The 20144-nt window shown below is 53.1% G+C and overlaps 1 protein-coding gene across 1 annotated transcript in view; it reads right to left on the bottom strand.

The window, feature by feature from the left end:
- VSTM2L (V-set and transmembrane domain containing 2 like) overlaps positions 1–20144 on the bottom strand; it is a 96508-nt gene that overhangs the window by 21502 nt on the left and 54862 nt on the right. Inside the window, exons 2-3 of the mRNA XM_053249870.1 lie at positions 18621–18790; positions 10990–11040 (exon numbers count right to left, since the gene is read on the bottom strand). Coding sequence (XP_053105845.1) covers positions 10990–11040; positions 18621–18790 — 221 coding nt within the window. The remainder of the gene's footprint in view (positions 1–10989; positions 11041–18620; positions 18791–20144) is intronic.

The raw sequence follows: 20144 nt of genomic DNA, 5'->3' as shown, positions 1-20144 counted from the left end.
CCGCATAATTTCAGCATTTGTACAAGTCACGCATTCATCTTGCATTAGGAAGATGCAGCAGCACTAAATGCCTGCAGAACCTTGCTCAGAATGTCAGCCCCCAAACATAAGATGGAGAAAGTAGAGATTAGCCATCAAAGTCCAGACAGGCATGTCAGTTTTAAACAGGTGATCGCTCCCGCAATTAACTGTCATCTCAACCAAGTATTATCTTTCCAGTAATGACGGCAAATGACACCAACTTCTGCACAGAATAAATGTGTTGCAAGGATTAAAAGGCATAGCTCCACTCTGAGCTCCTTCTTAGAAAGCCAGGATACAAATGGGACTAATACATGAATTGCTGCTTAGTGCTTCATTTGAATGCCTTGACTGGGATTTGCCAGGCAGCGGAGAGCTAGGAGTTCATCACTTTGGATTTTAAGGTTTGCATGCCAGGCCTAGAGCTTCTTACAGTCGCTTCCTGGACTGGTTTATTGCCTGCCCTGTGAAAGAGAAGATGGGTGGCTTAGAGCCAGTGGCTTGCCCGTTGGATTCTGCAGGATCTCCTCCATGCCCTCCATCAGTGAACCCAAACCCACCACTTGCCACTGGGGCAGATTCTTCTTGTAGGTGGCTGAGAGGCCCACTGGCAGTCTGGACTGGGGCAGGGGGTGGCCGGGAGTTAGGATCTGGCTGGAATTTCCAGCAGGGATGTCCCTCTCAAGAGGCAAGGGAGGACCGTCCCCTTAGGCAGCAGATGCTTGGGGTGTCTGCAGGACAGCAAGATGCCCTCCACTGTCCCCGTCAGAGCAGCTCTTGGGAATTGATCTGACCCCTGCGAGCCTTGCAAGGAGCGGGGGTGGTGGTACAGTTTTGTCAAATAAAGCAGCGTGAAGGGATTGTCCCACCAGCAGAGACCAGGGGTCCCTCTAACTTTTTTCATCTCTGTGTGGAATGAGTTTTGTTTTGGGCGGCAGTATCACGGCAGTGTTTGCACACGTATATTCAGAGTGGGACCTTCAACCTGAGTGGGATCTAAAATTAATTGAGCGGACATCAAAAAACTTGTGAGCGTGCGCACGCCTTAGAGGGAACAGTGGCAGAGACACCTTTCAAGGGTGTGCAGAGGAACTTCCACTGTTCAGGCTGTAGGCATAAGCAGCTGATGGACTTCTGGGATTAGGGGAAGGGACTCAGGTCAGAGGCTGCTCCCTGCTGTTCCCTGTCCCTTTGCGTGGCCATCCCGAGAGGCCACTCGTTTCTCCAAAATGACTTGGCCGACTGTTTGCCTTCTTGACTCCTTTGAAAGGTAGGAAAGTTTCACTGCAAGAACTTCTGAAAGGGAGGAATCCGCCAGTCTGCCAGAAAGCTGGTTCTGGCCCATTCCAAGGCACCCCCGTTCTTCAGCTCTTTATCCAGCTTCCGGCCCTCTCCCAACTGATAAACTCTGAGTCCCCGAGTCCCTCTTAAACTGTGTAGGCTCAGAAATGGGTCTTTAGGGGACACCAGCCTCTTTTCAGAGCAATTGGCAGAAAAGTTAATTTCACCCTTGGCAAGAATTTATGGGTTACTGATCCCTGTGGAGTTGCTGCTGCTGCTGCTGCCGCTGCTGCTCTCTTGGGTCCAGTGTGGCATTTCCACATCTGAATTTAAATCTTCTCCAAGAAGGGGAATGCTGCTGATTATGCAGTGGGGCTCTTGTCCCATGGACACAGAGGTGCACCTAGGTCATGTTGGAGCCTGGACCTAAAGGCCTTTGGAGGCCCTCCCTCCCTCTCTTTCAAATGAAGCAGCCTCATGCTCTGCCAGGTGACCACACCACCTCGGGCAGACTGAAAAGGATTTGGGGGGCCCCAGGGGCTGTGAAGGAGGCCTTGGACTTTGGCCCCAAAGTCCAGGGGTAGGAGCGCCTCTGCATGGACAGCAATCTCTCAGAGCCCCAATCCAGCTCATGGAGCCCTCTCTGGCTGCACTATGTTCTCTCTTGTTCCCCCTTCAGCGCCTCTCATTCTTCTGAAACTGTCTGCAGCTGGAAGAGAAGAGAGTTTCCTGGAAGGAAGTCGCTGAGAGGGAAGTTTAGGAGAAAAGAGCTAGATTTTCAAGCCATTGCTGCTTGGACAGCAAGCTCATTTCCATCCCATTTAGGGAACTTGTGGCTGACATTCTAATGGTGGGCTTGCAGAAAGACGTTGCACAGGCGGGTTCTGCTACACAGGAACATAGGAAGCTGCCTCATACGCGGAGTCAGACCCTTGATCCCTCTAGCTCAGTCTTGTCTACACAGACTGGCAGTAGCTTCTCCAAGGTTTCAGGCAGGAGTCTTTCCCAGCCCTCTCTTGGAGATGCTGCCAGGGAGGGAACCTGGGACTTTTCGCATGCAAAGCAGACAGGAGCTGCAGCCCCCTCCCCAGCCGCTGAGAGAAGGCATCCAGGGTAGAGTCACAGTAGCAAGATGCGGTTGTGCTAGCTCAAGGACACAGAGCACAGATGTGACGCAAAGGAGGGAACATCTATTTGGAACAAGGTCTTGTGCTGACCAGCTGCACCAAACACACTGCACACAAGCGTTGCTCTCAGCAGGCCCCGCTCCCCAAACTCAGAGGGGCTGAACTGTTTCTAACCTTGGTGGCCCACCCTTGAAGCGCAAGCCTGGATATGTTCCAGGGAAGATCTTCTGTTAAAAGTTGTGCAACTTCGTGGAATCTTCTCCTGCAAGTAAGGGAACTGGTTTCGCCAGTTTGCCTCGATTCTGAACTGGATTTGAACCGACCCCGCCCAGTCCAGCTCCGTGCCTGCCCAAACCGGGTCCGGTCCAGTTTGACCATCAAACTGGGCCGAACCAATCTGGGGGATATACTTGTAAAGGGGAATCCAGTGAGGATCCCCCTTTACATGTTCAGGGAGTGGGGGGCCCTTTCAGGGTAAGAGTAGGCCAGGCTGGGGTGGCGAGTGAGTAAGCAAGCTGCTTACCTGGCCAGTGTGTGACTGCCACTGCTGCTCACCCTCCTAGTGGCCCCAAGCAGTGCACTCCCCCCTCGTTTACCGTGCCAGTCGCTTGGCTCACTTCTGGCCTCCACACATGCATGGTGGCTCAGTAAAAGAGCGGGGAGCACGCTGCTTGGGGCTGCTGGGAGGGTGAATGGTGGCGAATGGCGGCGGCAGCAGCTGTGCCGGCCAGGTAAGCAGCTTACTTCCTCACTCGCTGATTCCGCCTGGCCCCCTTATCGTGCCGAACCAATTCGGTTCAATCATGGATCAAACCGCCCCTGGTTCAGTCCGTGATCAAACTGATGAACCAGCCTGGGTTCAAGGAGAACTGGTTCGGCACAAACTGTTCATGCACACCCCTACCTGCAAGAGCAACTTGGTTCATTGTGCAAACAGCAGACTGTGGGTCAGGCTGCCAGCCCCTCTTTGGTGCTTCTGGCAGGTGGTTGCCCCCAGAGAGGCTGCACTGCCCCAGGGCATGGCTCCCTTTACACCAGTGGGGCTTGCTCACAGGAGGCGCACAAGAGGGCCAGGAGTTCCCAAGGAAGAGACAAGGGCCTGAGAGAAACTTGCTCTGTTGGGCTGACTGGTTGGCTTTGCTTGGGTCTGAAGCTGTAAACTGCTTGAGTGCCCCAGCGGAGAAGCCAGCCAGGAAGAAATGCAGCCAACCAAGAAAGGGGCTGCCCCCTGGATGGCGGCCCATGGCTGAGGCTCCCCAGTTACTTCTTCTGTCCTATCGTGTCACTTCAAATCCTGCCTGAATTCTAGAGGGAAGGTCCATTGCTCGGTGGAAGAGCCCCCGTTTTGCATACAGACGGTCCCCGGTTCAGTCGCTGGCAGCATCTCCAGGTCGGGCTGGGAGAGACCCCTTGAACCTGAAAGCTTGGAGAAGCAGCTGCCAGGCAGTGCAGACAACAGAGTGCTAGGTGGGCCAAGGGGCAGAACTAGGAGGGCCAAGGGGTACCTGGGCAGAAGATGGCCTCTGGGTTGCCGCTGCTGCCCCCTAGAGTAGTGCCCTCCTTTTCAGGTGCTGTGGGGCTTCAACCAGCAGTCCTGCACTGGCGCCTGCAGTGCTGGGAGGCCGGTGGGGGGGGCATGGAAACTCAAGCGGGACGATACGCCACGGCCCGGCATCCCTTTGTCCCTGGCAATCAGGTGACAGCAGTGGGCCAACCCATGGCCCTTGCTGATACAAAGCAGGTCCTAGCCAGCCAGCCAGGAGCCCCTAGCAAAGGAGGCAGCTGGGGTGGCTGGCCCCTCCCTCTTCCCGCCCCACCCGAGAGCCGCACTGCCTGCAGGCTGGCCATTCAGCTGGTAGAGATGTGCCTGTCTGCAGGCAGCACGGCTCACGGGCAGGGCGGGAAGAGGGAGGGGCCAGCCACCCCAGCTGCTGAGGCCCGTGTGCCTGCCGCCCCCCCACTCGACTGGCTCAGGAGCACAAAACACGACAACACTGCAGGCACCGTTGCCGTGAGGGCAGAAGCTCCCTGCACTTCTGGCACAGTCCTGGGGGTCAGCGATCCTCTCTGGGTGGATTGTAGAGAGATGGACCCCACCACACCCTCACCTGTGCAGAGGTGTCTGTAATGGCCAGAAAACCTCCTCTACACACAGACACAGACACCAGCTGATGGCATATTCTCCAGCATTTCACAGATGAAATTATTATAAATGGGCACCAGGTGGCATTTATTTTATTTTATTTTATTTTATTGTTTTTATTTATTTATTTTTATTTTAGCATGGCTAAAATATGGGTAAAACCCAACCAACCTGCCAGGCAATATTTCATTTCATTTATTTATTTTTACACATATATCCCACTCTTCCTCCGAGGAGCTCAGAGCGGTGTACATGGTAATTTTTGTCCTCACAACAACCCTGTGAGGTAGATTAAGCTGAGAGATCCATGACTGGCCCAGAGTCACCCAGTGAGTTTCCTGGCTGAAGGGGGATTCAAACTCAGGCCTTCCCGGTCCTAGTTCAACCCTCGAATCACTATGCTATGCTGGCGATAGGGCAACTGTCGAATAGGGACACCGTCGCAGCAGCCCACTCCTCATCCCAAGGGGCCCAACGCCGGCCCTGCATCACTGCTCCTTGCTGAAGGCGCTCCGCTGGGGAGGGACTGACTGTATGCTGTCCTCCTCATTGACTGCAAAAGCCTTTCCTCTGCCACTTTGACCCCACTTCGAAGCAATGCTTCAGCACAAGCATTTGTTCTTCGGGCTAGCACTATTGTTGGCGGGGGGGGGCATGATTGTCCTCTGTGCTGTGCACCCATGGGGCTGTAATGCGCCTGTGTGTATGTGCACGTATAGCCACATCTCCATGCACTAAAGACGAGATGCATTTGCCTTCTGCTTCCACCAGCTGCTCGTGACCCCGAGAAGGGGGCAGACGCCTGAAGAAAGAGGCAGCTCGCTATCCACACAAGCCGCCCTTGGACAAGCTGCCCTCACACAGAAAAACAGGCACAAAATGGGGCTAATGACTGAAGAGGGGCAGGGACTAGGGGGCAGAGACTGGCCCTGGTAAGTCAGGACTGCGGGAGCGCATACGAGGGGCATGTGGACAGGAGCTCCGGGGCCCTGGATTTCAGGGGCAACAGAATTGAGCCTCCGTCTGGCTTCCACTCTCCATCCACTTCAGAAGGCAGCGGGGGGGGGGGATTCTGTGCGGTGCCAAGAAACCGGAGTCCTCAAAAGCCAGCAGTGAGTCTCCAAGGGTGTTGTGGCTCCTGTGCAGGATGAGGCCTACCCAAGCGTCCATGGGTGGCCGTCTGCTGCTGCGAGATCAGCCCAGACACGTGTGCTCATTCTGCGGCAGGAATCTATGCCTGGCGAGCGTTATTAAAATGACACAATGTCAGAGGAGCAGCAATTAGAATAAGTGCTTTTTAAATATTATTCTATTTTTATCATGGGCAAAGCCCTCTGCCATAATGAGCCAGGAGATAATTGAGGAAGCGACGTCTCCCCGCCCTTGGAGTGGGAACAGCATGAATGCAGAAGACAGGCAGGCCAAGGAACCGAGGGAGGGCGGTGGGGCGCGGGTGGGGGGTGCAAGAAGCCAAGAACGTTCATTTTATTCCACTAATTAGCGCGGCTCCTCATTCCATTCACGTGAGCTTAAATGGGTTTGGAATTTTAAGCCGCTCGGTAAATTAGATTATGGCCTCCTTAGCCTAGACTTGTTCTTTAGGTGCTGGGAAAAATCAAAGAAGACGTCTCCTGGACTGACAGCTGTGGGCTGCATGGCCCTCCCCCTCCGTGACAAAAGCAGGAGGAGGGAAAGGCTGGCTGGAACCAACCCCCCCCCCCCGGCAAAAAGGACACCCCAGTGGAAGAAGGCTGGTTAGAAGGGGCTTTGTTCCACCACCCCCACCCCGCCCTGGAAATTTGATGCTATGCCACTCCCCCCGCCCCTGCCAGAAGCAGGGCTAGCTTGGTGCAGTGGACAAAGGCCAAGCCACTCACACAAACTGGTGCTATTTTAAGGCAATTTTGCACAAAGACCTCTGGAAGTGGCGAGTACAGACACTCACGGAGCATAGGAAGAGCAAGTACGGACTGGGCTCCTGGGGTGCTTTGGGGAAACAGAGCAGGATATAAAGGTTCAAAGAAATAGATGATGAAAACCTGGCCCTTGGTTTCCATCTTTGAAAATGGCAAGGGGAGATGTATTTTCAAAAATGGCAAGAGGGAGATGTATTTCAGCCAAAATTCCTCCCCAAGAAAGGCTCTCCCTACTGCCCTCCAAGTCCACCATACGAAGCAGAGTCTTCAGTCCGCTCATGCTCCGACTGGTGGATGCCGGTCCTTGCGAACTGGGGTGGGGTGGGGGGAGGAGGGGGAACTGGGCCAGAAGTGCAGAGCTTGGGGAGGCTTGCTGCTGCTTTTAGCTAGAACTGGGTGCCAATCGGTTCTTTGCCGAGAGGCACCCTCTGGAGACAGAGAGCCTTATGACACCAAAAGGGCTCATGGATTTATTGTGGCACGGTCTTTAAGACACCACAAGACTCCTTTTCGGTTTTGCTGCTACCAACTTCAAAAACTCCTCCTCCAGAATATCCCTCTTTGAGAAAGGACCAAAAGACCAACAATGCTCATTCACTGTGCCTAAGGAAAAAAATGTTTTAATTGAAACATGCTGGTCTTTTTATACTTCTCCAAAAAGAAATGTTATTTGGCAGCAGCTTGAGACTCATTTCTCTCCTTCGCCCACCACTTTTGAGCTTCCTTTTTACACTTTCTAAAAATCATTAGGATACTTACTACATCTCAAGATCAAACGAGTACAGCTAGCTGGCTGTACAAAGGCACACCCCACGGGCCCCATGGCGGAAGCCCCCTGACTGTCTGGAGGGTGGGAGTCAGCTGAGCCCGGGCTGCTGGTCTCTGGGACAAGAGCCCAAGGGATGGGCCTCCGGGGCTCCTTGGAAGGAGGCAGGAGAGAGGAAGCAGCAAGAGAGCTCAGGCAGAAGCCTCTGCCCATATCCCAGCAAGAGGCTGACTGGGGCTGGCCTCAGACAGCCCCATCTATCAGCGTAAATGGAAGTCAAAGGAAAAGCAGAAGTCCTTGGCCCAAGCGATTTATTTCTTGTGCTGTCCTTGCAATGGCAAAGGACTCGGCTGTAATTTATCAGTTGGCCGCCGGAGGAGGAGGAGGTAAAAAATAGCTGTGGAACCAGCAGGCCTCGAATGCACCCCTCCAGAAAATCTAAATCCCTGCAGCAGCAGCAGCAGCAGCAGCAGCAGCAGCAGCCAGCGGAGCCCTCCCTGGGCAGCATCACTCCTGCCATTACAACTGGAGCCTCGTCAAGCAGGAAGCACAACCCCAAGAGGAGCGAAGGGGTACCGGCAAGAACGGCCTTCCGGTTCCAGCCTTTGTTTCCGGTGAGAAATGAATGAGCAGCAGCAAAGGTTGGTGGCGGAGTGGGGGGAGACTTCCACTCAGTCCAAGGAGAAGCCTCCTGGGACACTCCTGGAGCAATGCATTCTGGGATATCATCCAGCCATCTCAACAAGCAGTGTGAATGACTACTGGACTGGACGAAAGAGGAACAAGCAGAAATGCTTGGAATAGACATTGCTAATCAAGGACTGCGTAAGCTGCATGACTGTAGTGAATGACTGGGCAAATTCAGAACTGGGACAGTTCACAATCCAGACTCTTCCAGTTTTGGAAATCCTCACTCCAATACAGGGTGAACCCAGAACCTTTGTAATTTGGGTCTGGATCATGCTGGGGCTTGCCTTTGCCATCAGCAGCTTCGCACCCTCCCTTGGTTAAGTTACCTGGAGCATTAGAGAGACAGAAGCAGCAGCAAGGTCACTCTCCCTCTTCTAATGCTGGAAGAACAACAGCCCCAGGTGTCTGAATCCCGACTAGGGACTCAGGCACCCTAGAGAACTACGTTTCCCAGGCACCTGGGACACCAGGATTGCAGGCACAGGGAAGGGGGTCTTGATCAGAAGCCTTCAGGGAGCGGTTGCTGGTGCCGCTGCCACTGCCACTGCCAGAGCAGTTTTTTTGGAGAGTGGGGGGAAAGAAGGGGTGGTGAGGCAAGGTTTAGGCGTTCCTGAGAGCCAGCTTAGGGAGAGGAGTGTTCCCGATGACATCAATGACATGAGAGGGTTCCTGAACGTGGTGCTGGTCCCAGAAAAACTCTGAATTATTTTCTTTGATTTTTAAAAAAGTAGCTAATTTTGCTGAGCCCAGTTACCAGCTGAGCGGAGATGAGTTCACCCATCATGAACTGTAACAATTGCTAAGAGTCCGCAAGAACCAGGACCCTCCTTATCTGTGTTCAGAAAGCCACATGCAGGGTTACAGAAAGAAACCTGAAACCATCACAGTATTATTCCAGGCTGTCATGACCCTTGGCCCAGGACTCCTTGCTTCACCTGGAGGATAAGGGGATGAGGCAGGGTGAGAAGACCCTATGAGCCAGCCTTTGGGCTTAGAAGAATCCCTTGAGGACTTCTCATTCCTACTTAGAGGCTTCCTCAATACCAGAGTCAGTGCGTGCAAAAGGGCAAGATCCCTTAAAGAAACAGAGCCTTGCCTAGGAAGGGATGGGGCCAATTCATTTGCCTGTGCAGGCAGCAGCCGTAAAAGCCAGCGGTCTGCTCCAAGAAGCTGCTGGGGAAACATCCTTTGTAGGGAGTGGTTATGGGCAGGAGAGCTATCCAGGGTCCTGACCCCTTTCCCTTTGGAACTCTCCAAGGTCTGTGTTTCTCCTGGAGCACTGCCTTGGTCAAGAGTGACTCAGCCTAGAACCTTCCGCTGAACCGGGTCAGCCCTGGTTGTAATTGTCTCCAGGTTTGGGCTGATCTTTCTCTGGCCGGATGGACCTGGCTTTCTAGACCCTGCTAGTGGAAGAAAGAGGGGCCTTTTAAATTGGTGCTTCTCTTATGTTTAGCAAGGGATGAGCAACTGGCCCCATTCCAATCCCAGCACAGCACCCCTCCAGTGGCTGTTGCTGGTTTCTGTCTTATGTTTCTTTTTAGATTGAGCCCTATGAAGACAGGAAACCAACTCATTCATTCATTCATTCTAAATCGCTTTGAGAACTTTGTTTAAAAAGTGACATACAAACACTCATAGTTGTAGTAGTAGTAGTAGTAGTAGTGGTGGTAGTAACTTTCTAGTTTGCAGTGCCCTGCTTTCCTGCTTGTTCTCACACCGCTCTGCCAGCCCGGCCTTCCTAGTCCACCTAGGCTCCCTGTTAGATCTGACACAACTTTCCCCTCTGAGTCTTGGTCACATTTAAGTGGGACTCATCCCTCCGACCGCCTACTGAGTGTGGAGCCTAGAAGAAGCTGCTTTCTATGGCAGTCAGTCATTTGGCCCAGCAGCCCTGCTTAGCCTGCAGCTCTCCAAGACCTTTTCAGTTGTGGCATCAGAGACCCTTTCCTAGTCCGCATACTCAGATATTCCAGGAAATGAACCATCCCATTCGTTTCTATATAATGGGCACGACTGAACCACAGATCTGCAGCTTGAAGTCCTATAGATGTCAATGGGAGAGTTAGACAAGTGTGTGGATCTCTCCCATCAAAACCAATGGGACCAACACAGCCGTCCTTGTGAGTTAAAACGACAGCACAGTCTCAGTGTGCAAGGCGAACTACTCTTTTTCCACTTGGGTGCTAAACTCTTTAAAGAGATGTACATCTCAGGTGGTATAAAAATATGATCAATCAATCAATCAATCAATCAAGATTGCCAATCAATCAAGATTGCCAGGGGAAGCCACTTCCCCTGCCCCCAAAGGAGGCACAGCCAGGGAGTGTGGCCCACCAGACAACCCGATGCAACCTAAACGGCAAAGCCTTCACTTGTGCTGCTGCTGCTGCTTTCCAAGCTGAGGATGACGTAGACTGGAGGGGCTGTTGGAATGTCACCAACCCATTAGGGGTTCTCAGACTCCAACTCCCATCATCCCCTTTGGCCATTGGGGCCGGGAGTGATGGGAGCTGCAGTCCAACAGCTTCTGGGGACCTCAGCCTCAGCAGGCCACAGCAGGGAGGGCAGCTCCCAAACAGAACTTCCTCACGGCTATTCCCTCCATCTGGAGCCTGTTGAGGAAGGGGGCACAGTTTGGGGGTCCAGCACACTGCTTTGCTTTGCTTTGGACATGGAATACCTCCTGCCCAGCCCCTGGCATCTCCAGCTAAAACAGGCTGGGAAAGGCTGAGAATATCCTGGGGGGCCATCATCAGCCCAAAGAGGCCAGCAACAGGCTGGAAGGACCCCTGGGTCGCCCTCAGAAGAAGGCGGCTCTCTGCCATGTTCAGAAGCCAAGCACAGCTCCTCAGAGTTTCCTCCCATTTCCTCCCCCGCAGGCAGCTGTGGGGCGGGTGGGGAGGAGAAGAGCCCTCCCCAAAGGGCCCCACGCCTCCTCCCAGACTGCCCTCTTCCCCTCCCCACCGGTTCTCCCGATCCTGAAGACAGCTGCAGCTGTGCCCTTGATTTAAAGTCTCCCCCAGAAGTCATTAACGAAAAACTCACGCTTATTTTTGTCGCGTCCTTCCCAGCTTCTTCCTGTGGAGATGCTTTTAGCTGCTGGGAATGGAGGGAAAGACGGAGGGAGAGAAGAGAGAGGAGAGAGGACCCATTAGTTCAGCTTGGGGGAAAGGGAGGGGGAGAGAAAACCCATCAAACTAATTCACACCTTGGCCTTTAATGCAGTCTTCAAAGGCAAAAACTGGGCTGGGAGGAAGGAAAGTAATTGGGTGGGGGGTGGGGAGCTTCCAGCCATGGAAGCAGATTAGAGCAAGGCAAGGGTGTTGCTGGAAGCAGGCAGAGGGTGGGGGGGGGGGAAAGCACCCACTCCCGGATGCAAGGACTGCCGAGCTCAGTTCAAGGCAACAATCCCCGGTCTCCACACAGAATGTCCCAATGCTGAATACCTCCATATAGATCCTCTGAGTAATCCTTACAGCAGCCCTGTAAGGTGGGCCAGCATTATATGGAGGGGAGCTACTTTAGGCCACCTAAGAGATCCCCAGTTGGGGTGTGAACTGGAGAATGCCTGGCTCAGACACAGCTCACCCCTCTCTACGCGGCCTGCCGTATCCCTGGCTTTCTCTCCTGCACCCTCATGGCCACCCCGAGGAGGGGGTGATGCTGATCTCCCCACCTTCCGTCTGCCCTGAGAGTCTCGGCAGGGCCTCTTTCTTTCCAAGAGAACCACTGCTAGCTGGTCCAAAGGCCGAATCCGTGATGAAAGCAGAAGCCGAGCAGCTCAGGACGAAGCCTGTGCCCAAACACACTCTCTGGGCCCCCACTGCCAGCATGCAGGAAGTTCTCCTGCACATGCTCTTGTGTAGCTCCCACTCATTTCAGTAGGGTGTGTGGAGGAGAATCTCCTGCCCTCTTGTGCCCCTCACCATGACATTGGCCCCAACTGCAGGGTGCTCTCCCTGAGAGGGCAGAGGGGCCAAAGTGCACCTTTCCCTTCTGCACACCCCTCCTGCTTCCAGCTCTCCTGGACATCTACGATGGGGCACAATCTGTGAGCAAGTTCATAAAATCCAAAGTGCCTTGGTCCAGATCATAGAGCGGATTCCTGGATTTGAAGCAGGGTAGCCTACATATGGCGGCTGACATACAGTGCAACGTTACATACACAGTGGAACATAATGTTTGCAAAGACTGGTGTTTTGCAAGCACAAAAATTGCACAACCACAGTTGTGTGACAGTGGAGCCATTATATATACCGCACACACGAACATTGTGTTCCATCACGTGTATGTCAGTCACCGCTTTTTAGAAGGGCTTTCTCATGCCCATACCTGATGGCCTCAAAGGTGGACCAAGCATGCCCAGTGGGTGGGGTGGGAAGACGTGGACTGACTTCTCAGCCTCATCCAGGGGCAAGATCTGGGAAGCCGCTGCCTGATTTAATGGATGTCTCTCTCTTCCACAAGGAGGAGCGTAAGTAAGGCAAGGGCAACCTCTAGATGCCCCACAGCAAGTACTGAGAAGACCTCGGAAGGGTGTGATCACTGGGCATCATTTGTCCCCATATCCTGAGAAAAGATTTGTTTTTGTGATTACTCTAAAATCAGTAAAAGCATTAACAGAAAAACAACTACCTGAGCATGGAGGGAAATGGCTTTCTGAGAAACTTATTTGCAAGCAAATGAAGAGACCCTGACACAGAAAGAAAGAAAGCTGGGAGAAATGATGCCCCCATTCTGATGAGTCAGCACAGGGAATGCCCTGTGGGCAGGAACCAAATTCAGTGCCAAGGAAAGTGGATACATTACACACATCAAGATTTCCACACCTTACCCTATTTTGCTTGCATTTTATTATTTTTCTCCTAGAACAAAGCCCATCTTCCTCTGATGACTGCAAGGATGCACATAGACATCCTCAATTTCAGTGGTGATCCCACCACAGAAGCACAGAGCCGGTGTGGTACTGACATATAATATTTACAGGATCGAGCTCAAGAGAAACCCATTTATCCTCTCTACAGCCCAAACCAGTGATGTATAGCCCTGATTGGCTGATGACCATATGGTCACTTCCTCTCCACTTCCCGGAGGAAGTTTTAACAGTTTTAAAAAACTGAGTTGTGCTTTTAAAATAAAATAAAATAAATAAATAAATAAATAAATAATGAACAAATATGCATGCAATGAGTGCTCATGCTGTGCTTTTAAACATACCAATAGCAGTCACTCTGCCTTAAATGGGTGGAGAGAGGCAAGGCAGACAGGTGTAGCCACATCTGAACTGCAGTTCGGGCCATCATTTGCATTGTGAAAGCAGTGGGGGTTGGATTGGGTGGGGGGGTCGTGGAATCCAGACTCAGCCCGACCCCAGGGTGAGTCTATATGTGGAATCGCAGCCACTCCTCTATCCAGGTCTCTCCTCTGACTGCCCTGTCAGCCTCCTGGCCATTTGGAGGCTGAGATTTCACTGGGCTCTTGCCATTGCCCGTGCACTTCCCAGCATGGTAGGGGTGATAAACCTAATTTAAAGTGAAAGCCGAGTTGTTCTGAAATGCTGCTTTTTCTCCCCAGTGCGACATTCTATGTTTATGTGCTCTGACCTCAGAAATCAAGACAGCCCTGCTATAGCCAGGAGGAGTCCAATTCATTAATCAGCCTGCTAGCATCCCCCTGAATCTGATTCATGGCTGTGGCTGGGGGAAAGTGTATTATCTCATACACAGAAAAAGTCTATGATCTCCCATTTGGCTATATGATGCATGCATTGTTTTGTGCTCCAGTTATCAGAGTGTGTTCCGTTATCTCTTTAATTCTCACCTTTTTTCAATGCAATTTTTAGCCACAGTGCATGCACAACTATCTCCTTCATGCTCTCCTTCATGCATCTGATGAAGGAAGCCGATACTTCTGAAAGCCCCTGCCAGACTTAAACCAATTAGTTCTCAAGGCGTAAGATTGCCTCTCCTCAGGGAACTCCGCATCTCAGATTTCTAAGTGCCCTCCGCAAACTGCAGCCCACAGCTTTCTTTGGGGGAGGCTGTGACCATGAAACCAACCCAAGCTGGCAACGGACTCCGGGCTGCTTTTAGTCCCAGGCTCCAAAATTGCCTAGGTGCACCTCTGCTGAGCTGCTGTCATCCTGCTGCATCCTGCTGCATCAACATCTTCCTGGAGGGGCCCCACTTTGGTCGTGTGTCCGCTATTACAGGATGTGACAGCAGCAGCAAGGAGAAAAACTTCAGCAAGGCAGGCAGGAAGAATGAGGTCTGGAAAGCAATTAAGCATGCATCGGGTAGCAAAGTGATGAAGCTATAATCCTTGCCAGATAGGAAGGCCAAGAGGGGATGAGAGAGAAATGGCTGGGAGAAGAGGGACGGAGCTGAGCTGAGCAGAGCAGAACAAGGCAGAGGCTGTGTGTCTGGAAACGCGGAGACCTTGGAGTGGGGAGGGAAGCCTCCAGCCCTGGCGGGCGGCTCCTTGGCTGGGTCCAGAACCAGAAGGCACGTGAGCCGGGAGACGCAGCCCAAAGGGAGCAACAAGAAGCCTTTGCTGGCATAGAGCAGGGGCCCTCCACAGAACCAATCATTCAGCAAACTGGTGGTTGCAGCCAATGGCCTCTGCGTGAGGCTGCTTCAACTCCCTACACACACACACACACGGTCCCCGGAGCCCCTTCCAGGTGTTTGGAATTGGGGACCATGAAGACGTGTGTGTGTGTGTGTGTGTATGTGGGGGGGGGGGCTGCATTTCCACAGCAGACTCCACCCCACCTGGTGGGCATCCATTACACTGTCTGAAGGGAGCCCCCACATGCTGAAGGACCTCCCCTCTTGACTGGGCACTCTTGCAAAGGGCATGGGGGGAGCAGGGGGGCAGCAAGCACTGCCCCTCCATGGGCGCCACCCACAGGCCTCCCTGCCACTTACTCCCCCCACCCTTCCTGGGGCATTTACTTACTCCCCCCCCACTCACTGGGGCATGTGGCTCATTCCCCCCCTTACCCCCCCCCCCCCGTGGCATGCTTCTTCTCCCGCTGCCGCCCCCGGCCACTGCTGCCTGGCTTGGAGGCCTAGTCCGAGAGTGATGGTGACGTGTCACTCAGCCTGGCCAGAGAATGCCGAGCACCCAGCCACAGATTGGGGGGTGTCATCTTGTCCTTTGCCTCAGGCAGCAACCTGTCTCGGGCTGCCCCTGAGAGGGGAGGTTCTGTGGGGACCACTGGATGGATGGCTCGCTCTTCAGATGGCCTCATGAACAGGAGGAGGAAGGGCTGTCGACAAAGCTCCATAAGAACATAACATAAGAAGAAGATAAGAACAGCCCTGCTGGATCAGGCCCAAGAAGGCCCATCTAGTCCAGCATCCTGTTTCCCACAGTGGCCCACCAGATGCTTCTGAGAAGCCCACAGGCAAGAGGTGAGGGCATGACCTCTCTCCTGCTGCTGCTGGTTTTCAGAGGCATCTTGCTTCTGAGGCTGGAGGTGGCCTCTAGCCACCAGACTATTCACTGATAGACCCATCTTCCATGGATTTGTCTAGGCCCTTCTAAAAGCCATCTAAGATGGTGGCCATCACCACATCCAATGGCAGAGAATTCCATAGATAAGTTAGGTGCTGTGTGAGAAAGTCCTTCCTTTTGTGCAGATCAGAGAGTCACAAATGGCCCGAGAGGCCGAGTCACCCAGGGTGCATCTTACTGGTCCCACCTCTGCAGCTTGCCTCTGCTTTGGATATTGGGGCTCAGCCTTTTTGGCGGATTAGCACTGAGGTTCCTGCAATGGCAGAGGGAAGAAGGTGCTCCTTGCCCTCTCCCTGAGCCTTCCTGGTTCCCGACAAAGTTAGACATTGGTCTCCCCCCTCCTTGGCCTTGGCCATCGCACACACCCACCCACCCACCCACACACACACACCCACACACACACACATTTCCTCCCCTCTTTAAGGCCAGCTGCAGCCTGTCACCAAACCACAAATAATAAAGCCTCATTAAAGTCCTGAAAGGGGCCTCCTCGCCATTCTTTGGCCCTTATCTCTGTGTGAGCAGAGAGAGACAGCTGTTTGCTGAAGCTGATATCAGGGGAGAGAAAGAGGGGAGTGGGAGATGGAGTGGCAGATAGCGGAGGACAAGAGCAGAGGCCTCCAGGAAGGGAGGCAGGTGTGTCTGCTGATGGTATCACATCCCTGGAGGAGGCTGGGGAGGAGGAGGACGGCCAGAGGAGAGACGGTGACCAGGGTGGGCGAGAACCTGACCTTCCCAGGAATCTAGAACTGGCCTTAAAAACCTGCAGGGAGGGTGGTCCTTGCAGGAGTGGGGGCAGGGAGGCGGGCAGAGCACCCCGCCCCCGGGAGGCTCTCCTGGCACCTCCTTTGACCTTGTCTCAGTGCTGGACTTTGGAGAGCCTTGGCTTGCCAAGTGGAATATAAACAGTATGCAACAAACCAGTCCTCCTCTTCAGAAACAGCGTGATGAGTGCAGCTCCCTGCTGCTGCTGCTGGGGATTCATAAGGGGAGACGGATCCTGCAGTGAGGAACCCTCCCCTGTGGCCAGGAGATGCCCAGCTCGAGGAAGGACCCTTCCTCGGGCTGACCCAGCAGAGCACGTGCCAGCTCCTCCTCCTCGGCAGGACTGAGAGCCCGCTCCTTGCCAGGAGGACAATGGCATGGGTGGCACCACAGCCAGAGCCCCTCTCTGGGTCCAGGGATGGGAGGGGGCTCATCCCTCAGTCCCCTGCGGCAGAGGATGATGGGAGCTGTAGTCCAGTCTCATCTAGGGACCGAGGCTGAGAACCCCTGAGATGATGACAGCCATCCGTCCGCCTGACTAAATCAGCAAAGGTCCGTGTTCTGTAAGGCACGGGTGAGACTCTGAGTGGTTTCAGACAAACCCATTCCCCCATTCAAGGTCATGCCTTTGCTTTGGGGTTGCTCAGGAATTCTGTGGGGGAGGCCTGCTGCTGTTTGGGAGTGAAGGGCTTGAAGGGAGGGGTCTGACCCCAGGGGGTGGGATAGGGAGGAGCCAGAAAGGGCCACTGAGCATGGAAAACAAGCCCTAGCATTTCCAGTGCACCTCTCAGGCAGTCAGAGAGCATGGCATGCTCTCCGTAGGGCAGAACATTTCAATGTCCCACGTGACAAATGCAACGGTCATGGGTGGGGTGGGAGAATAAAAGCTCGCCTGATGCCACGGAGGGAGCTCCCAGTGTCAGAGGCCAGACTTGGCCCGGAGACTTCCCCTCGCTCTCACCTTCTTTGCTTAGCAGCTACAGTTCTCATGTGAACACGTAAAACTGCCTTATATGGAGACCAGACCAAGACCAACCAGCCCCCTGTTGTACAGACCATACAATTATGTCGGGGCAGGATCAGATAAAAAGCCCATCTAATCCAGAATCCTGATTTCCACAATGGCCAACCTCTAAGAAGCCCACCAGCAGGAGATAAAGGAAGACCCCCCCTCTCCAGTCACTGCTTCCCAACTATAATTGGTACTCAGAGGTATCCTCTGAGCCTGGAAGTAGCACTGTCCAGCTGAGGTCAGGGGAAAGGCCTCTGCTTGGCGTCTGCTGCTGCTGCTAGGACTGGCAGCCACCCCACCTTTTGAACTAGAGATGCTGGCCGGGACAGGAAATGGGATCTTGGCATGCAAAGCAGAGACTCTGCCTCATCCCAGCAGCTGGAGGAGGAGGAGGAGGAGGAGGAGGAGGAGGAGGAGGAGGAGAAGCCACTAGCAGGGGCATCACCTGAGCACTGGTCTGAGAATAAGCAAATAAGAGAACCAAGAAGAAGAGCCCTGCTGCTGGATCAGGCCCAAGGAGGCCCATCACATCCAGCATTCTGTTTCACACACCAGATGCCTCCGGGAAGTCCACAGGCTAGAGATGAAGGCAGGCCCCCTCTCTTGCTGTGGCTCCCCTGGTATTCAGAGGCATCTTGCCTTTGATCCTGGAGGCAGTCTATAGCCATCAAGACTAGTAGCCGTCAATAGACCTGTCCTCCAAGAATTTGTCTGAGCCACTTTTAAAGCCATCCAGAATGGTGGCCATCACTACATCCCATGGCAGAGAGTTCCACCGTTTAATTATGCACTGCATGAAGAAGGATGAATCCAACTGCCAAATGGAGTCCTGAAGAGAACAGTTGAAAAGAAAGTCAGCTCCAGAACTGGGGATGCCTCAAGCCAGGGACGTAGCATGGTTGGAGTGGGCCCAGAGACAAGATTTTAAAATGGCCCCCGCTCACTGAAGCTCAGCTCATGAAGGCTGAATAGTGGTAACAAACAGCATAGTTGTAGATATATATATAAATAACCTATGTGCCACAATAGAACATCACCCTAAATTATTTTTTTAAAGGTTTTGTAAATTGTAGACGATGCATGTCATTTCATGGTCCTAGAGAAAGACCTGCTGTTCTGGTAGCTCCAGGTTGTAACACTCACACCAATTTCGGAGGATGAACACAACTGAAGGAAGCCTGGGTGGGTGCATGGCTGGGGGAGTCAGTCATGTGGCTTGCCTCTGGGGGGGGCCCCAAGGCAGTGGGCCCCCAGACAACTGTCTCCCCTGGCCCTATTATAGTTACGCCCCTGCCTCAAGCACTTGCAGGAAGAAGGAAAAAAGGAAGAGCGAACGAGAAGGCAGAGGAATGGGAGAGGAGGGATCCGAGCAAGGTACCTGATCTGAAGCCCAGTTCTGCTTGTCTGTCCAGTCTCTGTGTGTCCGCACATACCACCACTGGATTTCGAGTGAGTAGGAAGGGGAGCCATTGCCACGGAAGGAACAAGCCATCTCCACGTCCTCGCCGGCCCGGGCAGTCATGTCATGGGGGGTCTCCGTGAAAAAGGCTGCAAAGAAGACCAAACAAAGGCCCAGGACTGTCACCACAGGGAGTCTGCTTCACCTGCAGTCTCTGGGCAGCAAAGCAAAGGGTCTGCCCCCTGCCCTGGAGAGGGTTGCCAGTGCTTCAGAGCTCCCCACCCCACCCCACCCCACAACTTCTATGCTGGATTGAAGTGGGTGATCCTGTTTATTGAGCTGCTCATTCCCGGCCATCTCAAGCGCAAGAAGAGCACAGACTGTTGGGGGTCAGCTGGTGGTCCTAGTCCTCGGGAGCCAACATGGCTGGCAATTTCTCCTGACCACAAAATCTACAGCAATTAATAGAGCTTCACCTTTATCACCACATTTCTCCACATTTGGGGTTAAATTTCAGGGGCTTCTCTCTCTCTTTTTACATTTATCGAACAATTAAAAATCAGAGCTGTCAGCCCATTAATGGTCCTTTAGTTAATTAGCTATCTTCTTTCAAATGATTAATCAATTAGTCAATTAAAATAAATACTACAGTAACTCAATGCAGGTGTTATCTGGAGAATATGCAATTAAGATGGCAATTGCTCTTGACTAAACAACACAGACAAGGCATTCGTTGCTGGGGAAATCCGCTTCATCGTGTGGCTACAGCAGCTGAGAGATGTCCCAGGTCTCCCCTCCTGGCTGCTCCATCCACAAGCCCTGCTCTGCCACACTAACTGGCCTGCATGGCATGGGAGCCTTAATCAAGGGAGCCCTTTTAATTCCAAAAATGACACCCCCGAGGCTTGGCCGGATGTTTACAGAGTTGTGGAAGGGGAGGCTCCGGTTGGCAGAAACAAAAAGGGGAAACAGCTGCGGAGGGTTAGCACCACATTTGAGGCAGGTTTTGCGGTTTTAGCAAGCAACCCTAACTAACCAAGGGGACCGTGTGCCTCATTAGAAACCAAGCTGCCCGGCACTCTCAGACCAGAGGGTCCCATGCCTGGGTCCCCAGGTGTGGTTGGACTACAACTGACATAGGAACATAGGAAGCTGCCATATACTGAGTCAGATCCTTGGTCCATCTAGCTCAGTATTGTTTACACAGACTGGCAGCAGCTTCTCCAAGGTGGCAGGCAGGAGTCTCTCCCAGCGCTCTCTTGGAGATGCTGCCAGGGAGGGAACTTGGAACCTAGATACTCATCCCAGAGCGGCTCCATCCCCTAAGGAGGATATCTTAACAGTACTCACACATGTAGTCTCCCATTCATATGCAACCAGGGCCAGGGGCATATCTATAGTGGGCAGGCAGGGCACGTACCCCAGGCGCCACTTGAAGGGGTGTGCTTTTTTAAAAAAAAATTATTTTTTTAAAGGCCACCGAAAACAAAATGGCCACTGTGC

The sequence above is a fragment of the Hemicordylus capensis genome, chromosome 4 (assembly GCF_027244095.1).
Source record: "Hemicordylus capensis ecotype Gifberg chromosome 4, rHemCap1.1.pri, whole genome shotgun sequence".
NCBI lineage: Eukaryota > Metazoa > Chordata > Lepidosauria > Squamata > Cordylidae > Hemicordylus > Hemicordylus capensis.
This window is presented reverse-complemented; position numbering and strand designations above follow the sequence as displayed.